The 12162-nt window shown below is 52.4% G+C and overlaps 1 protein-coding gene across 1 annotated transcript; it reads right to left on the reverse strand.

Moving 5' to 3' along the window:
* Positions 1-174: 174 nt before the first annotated feature.
* On the reverse strand, positions 175-10920 carry LOC141475565 (uncharacterized). Its single transcript, XM_074164004.1, is given in 8 exon segments — positions 175-185; positions 713-948; positions 1623-1683; positions 2237-2416; positions 6249-6516; positions 7646-7794; positions 10633-10728; positions 10899-10920. Coding segments are annotated over 8 exon segments (1023 nt in total).
* Positions 10921-12162: the final 1242 nt, after the last annotated feature.

A 12162-nucleotide genomic window follows, 5' to 3' on the forward strand; every position in this document is an offset into this window, starting at 1 on the left:
GCTCTGCGAGAGGCTTGGCATGGAGAGGGGAAGGTGCAGGAGCAGAGCCAGCACCATCCATCTGTCCGTCTGCCGGCAGGGACTCCACGGTGCTCCCCGGCTGAAGCGCTCCCAGGCCAATGCAATAGGAGACAAGCTGAAGGCTACTTGCCCAGCTGGTGGCTATAATTTTTTCTAACGCAACACTTGGCGGGTGAAAGGGCTGTTAATTACCCAGAAGAGGCAAGGAGGCAATGACAGGCTTGAGTTAATTGATAGAGGAAACTATTCGCATCCTCTGGATCCTTTCCTTTCCCTTCCCCACTCACTTTCCCAATGTCCTGCAGGACAAGTGGGGCTGCCTGCAGAAGGGACCTCTCTGCTCCAACATGTCTACCTGCCCGTTTCCCTCTCCTCTCCCCTCCCACTCCTGCTTCCCATTTTGTACGTGGGAGCAGCTGGGCCCATGCGACCCCCAGATCCTGCCAGGCGGCTGCATCGCTCTTCGCACCACATCCTCCCGGGATGCTCAGGCAGAGTGAGGGGGAGCTGCGCAGTGGAGCCCCCAGGGAGCTGTGAATTGCCCACGATGTTAATTTTACAAGCTGCAAAACATTTTGTGGAGGATTCATTTATACAAACTTTGTTTAAACCAGCTTTCATTCAAAAAAATAGCCTTCTCTCATTTACATATACTACAGACAGTCTGGCAGGGGTCTTGCAGGAGCCTCACCTGCAGGACCCTGGCCCCGCTGCCCCCAGCACTTGCACTGCCGGATGGCAACGACAGTGCAAACACGGTCCCGGCGGCTCCTGAAGGTGTGTACGTCATGCTGGTGAGGGATGCAGTGGCTGGAGGCAGCTTCTGCCCAAACCAGACATTTCTTTCCACCTTGGGAGCCCCCGCAGTTAGAGACAGACCCGGTACGTCCTCTGCCCCCCAGACCCCGCATCCCCGAGCGCCATTGCCTGGAAAAAGGGAAGATGCCCTGGACCAGGGCTGCGGAGAAGGGAGGCAGCATCTGTTCCTTACTCCTGGTGTATCCCAGTGAACTGTCTCCTCCCTCTCTGCCTATGCAAACCAGGGATTACTTCTTACTCTGTGTTTTGATTTGCTTCCCTTTGCATTTGCCACTTTTTTTGTGTCTGCAGGTGACACAAAGTGCTGCCCCCCCAGCCTGAGACAACTGTCTGGACTAACCCTGCCCCAGAGCATCCCCCTCCTCCTCCTCCTCCTGCCCTACACATTGCAGGCAGGGAGCAGGAATGGCACATCCCACACTGGAGAAAGCCACTGTCAGGACGCTCTTCCCATCTGTGTCTGCTGCCATGGGGGACCACAAGTGCTATAACCAGCTGCCCAACACCCCGAATTGTGCATCCTCGCTGGGTTTTTCTTTATCCCATGAAGCGATGGAGCTGTGTGCTGCTGTGGCACCGCTGCAAACACTGCTCTGCTTCACCTTCATGGTTAGGCACGGCCCAGAGGGTGAGCGGTGGGTGCTTCCCAAAATCCATCCCCATGGCACCCTCCCAGGTCCTGCCCCGGGAGCAGTAGGAACAGGGACAGCTCAGATCTGCCTGGGAATGTGTGTGGATGTGCCTGGGAAGGAGAGTGGCTGGATGCTGGCAGCTGTGCTTACCTAAGCACGCAGGGATCCCCCGAGGAGCAGCTGCCCAAGCACCTTCCCACATCAATTTCCTGTAAAGATTTGCAGAACAAAGGTGTGAAAATCCCCTGCAGCACCTTCACTGGGGACACCCCAGGGGACCGGCTGTGCCCGTCACTTCGCCCTCCATCCTCCGGCTGAATGTACAGCCCTGAGACACTGCAGCAGCAAGGCAAAGCTTGTCAGGAGAAGTATTTTGGGGGCACACCAGTGTCTGAGTCAGAGGTCCCTGTGCACAAAGGTATGTTGAAGTAGAGTCTCCCTTGAACTGAGCTTAAGACATATCTAATGATTAAATAATTTTTAAAATAAATATCAGACTGCCCCCTTAACTATTTTTTAAGGAAATTCTCATCCCAAAAAAAGCCCATTTGTTACTTTATGGGACTGATATATCCATAAATTAGTGTATTGGATTTCATAGCATAAGATAATAGAAATGTGAGTTTTTACCACTAGGGTTTGTGGCCAGGGCATGCTTAGCTCCGGATGAAGCCTCCCACACCAGAGCACCCACCCAGCTGTTCGAACCCCCCCCATGGGCCCAGCAGCACGGCCGAGCCCACAGGAGAGGAGTCCAAGCCCCTTGAGCCGTTCCTCCCTGTGTCCCGCAGAGTTGTGCACAATTTCATAATAATATTCCACCTGGGAAACGCGGTAGCATTTTTCCTTCATTTCGCAGTTCTCCAGCGTCTGAACCACCTTCCCACCTTGTGAGTTTTTGACGAGAGCAGTGTTGAACTTTGTGGGCACGCGGAAAAGTCCATCTGCAAGGAAATAAGAAGGAAATTTAATCCAGGGCTGCACCTGAGGCCGCTACGGCTGCAGCATCTTCACCGGGGCTCTGCCGGGTGGCACAGACACAGCGTCGTGCCCGGCATCCAGCACAGAGAGTGACATTCTCTGTGTGAGGTTCCCCCCACTGAGAGTCTGGGGCTCGTTCCTTCACCAGCTCAGGGCCTCAGTGATAGCTTTTGCTCTTCCATCTCTGTTTCAGGCCACTGGGCAAAGGGAGGATATTCTGGGCCAAATGGGGAATCCTGCACCTGATCCCGTGAAAGCCTCATCTTTGGGGAGACACCCTGAGCTATTACACCTTATCTTTTTGAAAAAAGGTCTTTGAACATAAAATATCTGTGGCAGCACTTTTTCCAGAGACATGCTCTCACACCGGGGCGCTGGGGACCATTATTCACCGTTTACCCATTCAGCATTTCTCTCTGGATTTGCCAGGGGCCTGTGCCCCACACGGACTTCTCAGATGCTGGAGCCAGTGTCCCTGGTGTCCCCTGCTCTCCTGGAGATATATTTCCACAGGCACCTCCAAAGGCTTTGCTCTGGGCTGAGCTCTCAGCTCCCCATGCAGGCAGACGAGCTGGCCGGGGCTAGGGTGACGGAGGCAGCATCTCCCCACCTCAGCACGAGTTAGAACAGAATCACAGAATCGTTATGGTTGGAAGCGACCTTTACGATCATGAACTCCAACCACCAACCCAACCCTGCCCAAACCCCCACTGACCCATGTCCCTCAGCACCACGTCTGCCCGGCTTTTAAATCCCTCCAGGGCTGACGACTCCAGCACTGTCCTGGGCAGCCTCTTCCAAGGCTTGACAACCCTTTTGCTGAAGAAATTTTTCTTTATATCCATCCTAAACCTCCCCGTGAGGCCATTTCCTCTTGAGTTATTATGTCGTGGGGTGGAGGAATGCTGGTGCAAGAAAGGAGGAAAGGGGAGGCAGGGGATGGCCCTGGTTCTGGAGGTGCAGGACAGAGTCAGTCCTGCTTCGTCTTTTCTTTCCCTGTTCAAGTTTTAACTCAATGAAAAATTCCCAGGGTAAAAATAACTTATGTTCAGCTTTGACATCCCTAGTCTGGCTGCTAAGGAAGCCGTGCGGCGAGCAGGGCAAAGGGGAGCTTTGGGTGGATGGGCCGAAAGCCCACATCTGTGCTGCCATGTCACCTCCAGGCCAGGACATGCCACCGATGCCAGTCCCGGCTGGCCCTGGCAGGGACTCCGCAGCTGGAGAGGAGACAGAGGCTCCTCCAGCAACAACTCCCGGCCAGTTGGAAGGAAACAGGCACAGCCTGTCCTGCCTGGCTCAGCCTGAACCTACATTCTGTGTAGAAAGAAACAGTTTGTCTGCTCAACCTCCCAGTTTTTCTCTCTCTCACCAATTAAATTAGGATTAAAATCCCTGTTGCATGGAGGGGGAAGAAGGGAGGCTGAGGAGATGGCTCGGTCAGTCTTGGGTTTTGGCTGTAAACGGGACCTAGTCTTGCCCTGTCCCAGCCCTTGGATGCAGGTCCTTCAGGATTTGTGTGTGGTTCCTGGCTTTAAAATGATTGTGAGAGTTTCCTGCCCCCTCCCAGCTCCTTCTTCAGCTGCTGGAGGAGATTTCTTTGTTCCAGGCTGGAGCTGTGTTTTCAGGAGAGGGAAAAGCATTTTTTGAAAGCAAATCTCTCTGGGATGCCTTAAGAGGGGGACACAAAATGACAAACAATTTTTGGAAGCCAGTATTTCTGGGTGAGATTTTTAACATCCCCCACCCCTGTCATTGCCAGTCTTTAACATGACACTGAAAGTGTCAGCCTGACTTTACAGGGAAAATCCAGAAGGAAAGTGCTGAGACCTGCCCTAGGGCAGAGGCGAAGCTGGGGGCGAGTCCACATTTCCCAGCCTTGGGCCATTATCACCGAATGAGCCACCGTCCATTAGCCACCCCGGGGACAACAGCCTCGTCCAGCACCTTCCAGTCACACGTCTGGGAAGTAAATGCCGATTCTCCCACCTCTGGAAAAAAGCACTTCACGCTGCCTAATTTTCTTTCCCCCTGGCTGTGCCCTGCAGCTGGGTCACAGGGCTGGGGATGGAGGAGCCTTCACATAGAATCTTCATGGTTGGAAAGGACCTCTGAGATCACCCAGAGTCCAACCATACACACACAAAATCTTATGAAGAGCGATTGAAGGAGCTGGGACTGTTTAGTTTGAGGAAGAGGAGACTGAGACCTCATCGCTCCCTACAACTACTTGAAAGGACACTGTAGAGAGGCTGGTGCTGGTCTCTTCTCACAGGTAATTAGCGATAGAACAAGAGGGAACGGCTTCAAGCTGCAACAGGGTAGGTTGAGACTAGACATTAGGGAAAAATTCTTCACAGAAAGAGTGGTCAGACACTGGAAGAGGCTGCCCAGGGAGGTGGTTGACTCACCATCCCGGAATGTGTTTAAGAGTTGTTTAGATGTGGTGTTGGGGGATACGGTGTAGGGGAGAACTTTTAGAGTAGGGTTGATGGTTGGACTCGATGATGATAGTTTCCAACCTGAACTATGATTCTATGAAAAGACCCCCACAATCTCAGGCACTAGAGCATGCCCTGAAGTGCCACATCTACACCTTTGTTAAATACCTCCAGGGATGGTGACTCCACCACCTCCCTGGGCAGGCTGTTCCAGCGCCTGACCACCCTCTCAGTAAAGTAATTCTTCCTAATATCTAATCTAATCCTCCCCTGCCGCAACTTCACACCATTTCCTCTGGTCCTGTCATTATTCCCTTGGGAGAAGAGGCCAACACCCACCTCTCTATAACCTCTTTTCAGGTAGGTGTAGAGTCCTTCTCCAGCTCTCCAGTACAGGGGATGTGCAGCCACAAGCGGAGCCCTTTGGGGATGGTTCTCCCCGCCACCCTCCTGCTTCCCCAGCACCGCCGGCTCCTTCGCTGCCCTCCAGGTCCCCCTGGGACTTGCCCTGATCTCTGTCCCTCTCTAGCGGCTGCTGCACAGCCCTGTCACAGGAACTGCCTGGAAGGCTTTAGCGGGATGGGGTTAGACACAGAAACACCAATAAAGTGACATCAACAAATTCCAGGAGAATCGATTTTATCAAGCAGATGTGGAAAATCATTTCAACGTGACCTTCCATCCTGATAAAAATGGATGATTTCATCTTCCCTGAGGTGACTCTCAGGTTAGTTTATGTGTGAACTCACAAGGCAGCACACCAGTTCAGGACGAACCAGCTCAGCTTTATCCCAGTGGAAGGTTTTGACCTGTCTGGAACAATTTAGTTTGGAATTTCCATTTCTGAGTGATTTTTTAATTTTTGAACTACTACCAGTGTAGTTCCCTGGTGCCGAGATGAAAGGGCATTTCAGTCTGTCACAAAAGAAGCTTTCTAGTGGTTGCCAAGTGCTCTGTTTGCAGTAGAGCCTTTACCAGCAGGTTAGTTTTCTTGCTTTGAGTGGGGGCATTGGAGCAGACCCCCAAGATCCCTCCCAGCCTGGCTTACTCTGCTTCTCTCATCTCTGGTTAGAGGATACTTCCCTGTAACAGGAGGTGGTTGTATTCCCATCCTCACACCATGCACAGGGGCAGAGAACGACATTTCACTCACAGACCTGTGCTGCCAGCAACAGAAGGGAAAGGAAAACCCAAACCCTGACCGTATAAAATACAACCCCGTCCCCACCTAAGGCAAAGAGGGTTTGCGCAGCAGAGCGGAACGTTGTCAGATCACGCTCTGAGCTCTGACGCTGGTCACACAGAAGGGCTTGTCCCCGTCTTCCCGCAGGAGGAGAGGTCTCTGTCATTTCCATACCTGCACTGTAGGTTGGGTCAGAGCGTTTCCCCGCATCGACCATGACCTCCCAGGGAGAGTCCAGAAAGAAGGTTTTCAGAGCAGGGAGACGGAGACATTCCTCGGGGCAGGTGCTGCAGCGACAGCCATTGACCACCTCCACCTCCCAAAGGCCCTGGAGGAGCAGGAGCCGCTCCAGGCACAGGCGGGTGGGCTCACAGCAGGAACCCGCCGGGCAGGACCACGGGGCCACCAGCCGCAGTGGCAAGTCAAGGGGCCTGGCCTGCAGCTGTGCACAACAGGGCAAGGGGCGATACACCGGGAAAAACAGGTCACGGAGAACAACTTCCAGTATCAGCTCCCTGGTAAAAAAACCTTTTCTGACCAAGAACTAACTCAGCTTTTCCTCCTTTCTCCCTATGTGACAGCACGGCATTGCTGTGGTGCTGCTCTTCCCAGTGAGACGATATCAAACCTGTTTATTCCCCAAAACCCTGGTACAAGCAGCTTGAACTGCACTGGCTAAAGCAGTTCTTGTTTCACCCCAGGCTCCTGATCTGGAGGGTCAGGGTGATGACAGCTCTGGGGAAGGAATGTGGACCTGCCCGCAGGATGTTGCTCCAGCAGTGCCACAGGGGTGACAACAAGATTTTTCAGTTGCTGACACTCACAGGACAAACACACGTGCAGCCCCCTGCAGAGCTTGTGTCCGTTCCTTCTCCAGGGTTAGTTATCCTGGTGGAGACAGGACTTCAGGCAATGTCAGCTCTCCTGGCATAAGGAGAGCATCACAGTCCGTGCACAGCTGTGTCCCCAAACAAACAGGCTCCTTCTAGTCCCTCCATGGAGTGATGAGGGCATGTCATAAGAGAATGGCACAAGCACCTCAAAGGCCAAATATTCATCATGAAATCACAGCTCCTGCCAGTTTTGCTGAACCAGGCAGAAAAAGGCCTCCAACCCCTCTCCATCTAGGACACCAGCTCTCAGGTACAGCAGATGTGGCTGAGAGCTGGTCTCGCTGCTGGGCTGAGGAGGGCAGAAACATGCTTGGATGCTGCCCGGAGGTAGGTGCTGCGATAGCCCCTCAGCTGAACTCTGGCCCTTCCTCCACCACAAGTATCCATCCAGAGAGTTCCCATTTGTCTGGTGTATTCCACCGCTCGCTGGCTAAGGGAGAAGAGCAACCTGGTCTGGTGGGACGTGTCCCAGCCCATGGCTGGGGGTTGGGACTGCATGATCTTTACAGTCCTTTCCAACCCAAACCATTCCATGATTCCAAGAGGCTCAGCGATGGACTTTCTGCAATGCAGAAGTCAAGAGCAAGTATTTTAAAACATGTATAAAATCACAGCCACAGGCACCAGAATATGACCTTCACCCAGACCCAGCAGCCAACGGGGAGGAGAGAGACACACTTTTCTCACCTTCTTGCTTCTAAGGAAATCGAGCATGGAGGAGTGTCTGGAGAGCCCCGGGAGGCCGGGGTGGGGGGAGCTGGTCCACTGGGATGGGCAGCTGGACTGGCACTTTCAGACATCCACACTGACAGGACCGCCCGAGACATCTGCGAAACACCAGGACAAAGGGATTCCTCCTCACCATTTGCATGATGCTGGGGAGACCCAAGCTCAGATCAGGGCCAAGTACGATGCAAACCACTGAAGAAAAAGACACGGTCCGCCCCTGGGAAGTCTGCCTGGGAGAGAGACTCCTTCAGCCCGAGCACCTGCAGAAATCCCAGAGAGAAAGCCCTGCACTAGCGCTGCACACACGTCTGCTGGCTTTGCAGACCAGAGGGACCATACATTTCATAACAGATTTGCAAGTGTGCTACAGAATGAAAAGTATGCAATTAAAAATTCACTAGGAAACAGCAGGTTTTATATTCATTAGTGAGCTCATGAAGGATGGGGTGAAAACAGATGAACACATTGATTAGCAAAGGGAAGATGGGAACGCTCGCTGTCACTGAACTGTAGACCTCGAAGGTACCGAACAAGCCTGAGCACCCAGTGCATCCAGGGCAGAAAGAGAAACCCAGTTCTCCTCACCAAGAGCCGCTGAACCTGCTCATGGAGCTGAAAAGACCTGCCATGCGTACCGCCCCCCCCACCAAATCCCAATTTCCCTGGTCCCCAAACCTGCCGCAGTGCCACATCAGCACCACAGGCAGAGGATGGGGAGATGGAAGCAGGGAGATGTGGGACCACGGCATCCAGGTTTAGATCAGTTCACTCTGCTGTATTTTGAGTTTGTAAAACATCAGTGGTTATTGGCTAACGGCTGCTGCTTCTGGAAAGCTTTCTGAAGTGAGCTATTTTTCGCCGATAGTGCTGTCCATACTCAAGGGGCTGATTGATGTAAATCCTCATCTCATTATAGGAAGAAAACTGGCCTTTAAAGTGCCTACTGAGTAGTTCACCACAATTAATTGGCTTTAACCTGCTGGAGTCGCGGACCCAACTTGTGCTGCAAAACTTTAATTTTGCATAGATTTAAAAACTGACCTTCAGCATCAGTGCAAGAGACAGCCCCCACAGCCATGCTGCACCACAGCAGGAAAGAGCTGCCCAAGGACTTGCAGAGAGCAGGGAGGCAGGTAGCACTTTGCAGTGTGTGAGCCGTTCCCCGGGTGATCCCTGTGGATGCTCCTCACTCACAGCAAAGACACACACAGCTGGTCACTTTGCAAAGGTGACACATCAAGTGCCTCATAGGAGGCAGCTATGAATCGCTCTTATGAAGAGCAATTGAAGGAGCTGGGACTGTTTAGTTTGAGGAAGAGGAGACTGAGACACATCAAGGTGACACATCAGGTGCTGCACCTGGGGAGGAATAACCCCCTGCACCAGGACAGTTTGGGGATTGACCTGCTGGAGAGCAGCTCTGAGGAGAAAGACCTGGGAGTCCTGGTGGACAACAGGGTGACCATGAGCCAGCAATGTGCCCTTGTGGCAAAGAAGGCCAATGGCATCCTGGGGTGCATCAGGAAGAGTGTGACCAGCAGGTCGAGGGAGGTCATCCTGCCCCTCTGCTCTGCCCTGGGGAGGCCCCATCTGGAGCGGTGGGACCAGTTCTGGACTCCCCAGTTCAGGAAGGACAGGGAACTGCTGGAGAGGGTCCAGCAGAGGGCTACAAAGATGATGAGGGGACTGGAGCATCTCCCTTACGAGGAGAGGCTGAGGGACTTGGGTCTTTTTAGTCTGGAGAAGAGAAGACTGAGGGGGTATCTGATCAACCCCTATAAATACTTCAAGGGTGGGTGTCAGGAGGATGGGGCCAGTCTTTTTCCAGTGGTACCCAGTGACAGGACAAGAGGAAATGGGTACAAACTTGAATATAAGAAGTTCCATCTAAACATGAGGAGGAACTTCTTTCCTGCGAGGGTGGCAGAGCCCTGGCACAGGTTGCCCAGAGAGGTGGTGGAGTCTCCTTCTTTGGAGACATTCAAACCCCCCTTGGACACGTTCCTGTGCAACCTGCTCTGGGTGACCCTGCTCTGGCAGGGTGTTGGAGGAGATGATCTCCAGAGGGCCCTTCCAACCCCCTATCATCCTGTGATTCTGTGACTTTGCCAGGTGAAGACACTGTTAACCCCTGCTCTCCCATCCACACAGTGATAAAAGCCATGTTTATTATTTTTATCACTATCTATTACTATTTTTACTATTTTCATCATTCTTTACTCTTACAAATTTCTTTCCTCTGGAGATGACAAGCTGTCACTGCTTGTGACAGTTTTTCATTTGGATACGATCATTTCATATTTCCTACTGTTCACGTAAGAACGTGATATTTTGCAAACACTGAAGGCTAAATTCGTACAAGTGCTGCTCTGATGCACTGAGAAAAAAACCTCAGAAACCTCAGACTTTTCAGCCATACAGTGTAAAGCTATTCTCACATTTCTGAGCTTCAGCTGATTTTAGCACATTTTCTGTAGCCTCGCTGTCGCCGCAATGGGAATGGAGACTAATGGCTACTTATGAAGACCACAGACTGTTTTTTTCTGCTGAACAAATGAGCTGTTCCCTGCTCTCTCGGCACATTAAGTCAGGACATGCTGTTGTCTTGCTGACAGCCCTTCCAACATCAATCCTGGGACCCAGAAGTCTGCAGTAATCCTGAACTTCTACAGTACCAAACACAGAGTTCAACCACACGGCAGCGCACGGGCACCTGAGCTAGGGGCCAGGCCACTCAGCCGTTTCTGTTCTACAGAACATGCTTTAAGTGTTGGATTACCTGGGTGATGAGCACCCAGCATATTTCTGTCCTTAATCCCCTGAGGGAAAAGTCACTAGGATAACTTCAACACAAAGAAAGGTCCGAGGGACAATGGGCGGGATGGGAGTGGGGAATCTTGGAGGACCCGGGTTTCTCATGGGCAGAGGGGACTCACCATACCTGATGTGGAGGAAATGGCTCTGCCTCCTGCAGCAGCCCCCCTCTGCAAACAAGTTCCCTCCCTCATCCTCTCTGCCGATGGCTCCAGCACCTGCAAGCACGAATCACCCCGCCCAGCATGACCCCAGTTATCATTCACCGCCTTTCCTGCTTGGGCTGGCAGGAGGCACTGAGCACGAGTCTCCAGCCACCGCTGTCCTCAACCAAACCGCTTCAGCACAAGGAAGAGATTTAGAGGAGTTATAAATGGACATGACCCACCTGACCTCTCAGACCTCGCCATCTGGGCTAAACACCCTGTTTGATTAATTACCCTGGGAAAAGGCTGTGTTTAGCAGTGTTTTATCTTAGGACATCAGTCCCCTGCTCTCTTCTACTTCCACATCACCACAATGCAAGCTTGGGCAAGACGAGGAATCTCACACAGCACAACACAGCTCACAGGCACTAAACTCCCACAGCAGCTTCCTCCGAGACAGACCCCAAACCGTTTGCTGAGAGCAGACAATCCTCCACACTGCTCACAGTGAAGCACTGGAGAAAACATACACTGTGCCCTTACGGAAGCATCAGATACAAGTGAAACCCACACACAGCCTGGCACCACATGCCCACACAAGCCCTTTTCTCTCCTATGCAAGAGGCCAAAGCAGCGCCAAAGACAATGAGAAGCAAAAAGGAACTTACTGGCAAAGATGTGAGCAAGGGCATCGCAAGCAAGGTCCTCTTCGCAGGCAAGGTCCTCTTCGCAGGCAAGGTCCTCTTCGCAGGCAAGGTCCTCTTCGCAGGCAAGAGCCCTGCGAAGAAGACTAGAGCTAGTGAGTGCTGCATACTGCGCCTCAGAAACATAGAAAGGGAAACACAGAAACAAAGAAAAGTACCTCCAAGACTTACACTGGGCCTTCCCCTCAGCAGGCGAGAAGGTGAACAGCTCGGAGACAAACGGGCTCGATATCACCAGCAAACGCATCCAGATTGTGATCCGACCAAACACCTAAGCAGCCTGGGCAGTGATGGCATCTCTCCCACAATGTGTCTGCAGGGATCAGGCATCCAGCAAACTTCAAAGTGTTTCCTAAGAGCAACTGGTTTTGCTCCCAGCCTGGGGAAGCCCCCTTGGGGGTCTTTGCTCTTACCACCAGTTTCAAACTAACTTTGTGGTGACTTGGAGTCACTTTCAAGTTCCCTCACTTGAAAGGAACGTGCATCCTTCATCCTCACTCATCGCATTCAGTGGCCTTTTTATCTAGGAACAACCTGCTTTTGTCCCTCCACACCACCAACCCGAGACAGAGCCAGCTCTTCAATAAAGATGGCAACACAGTAGGACCCGACCACATCAGTGTGTTCCCCACAGCTACACAGAGAGGCCTGAGCTCTGGTTTTGCCTCTCTTCAGTGTGACTGAGTCCTGGAGCCAAGAGGAGGCATCTTTCTGTTCTGGTTTGTTAAATACACATAGGAAAGTACTAGTTTCCCGAGTCCTGGAAACAGCAGGGGCACAAAGCATTGCAGGCTGTGAGGGA

The sequence above is a fragment of the Numenius arquata genome, chromosome 25 (assembly GCF_964106895.1).
Source record: "Numenius arquata chromosome 25, bNumArq3.hap1.1, whole genome shotgun sequence".
Lineage (NCBI taxonomy): Eukaryota > Metazoa > Chordata > Aves > Charadriiformes > Scolopacidae > Numenius > Numenius arquata.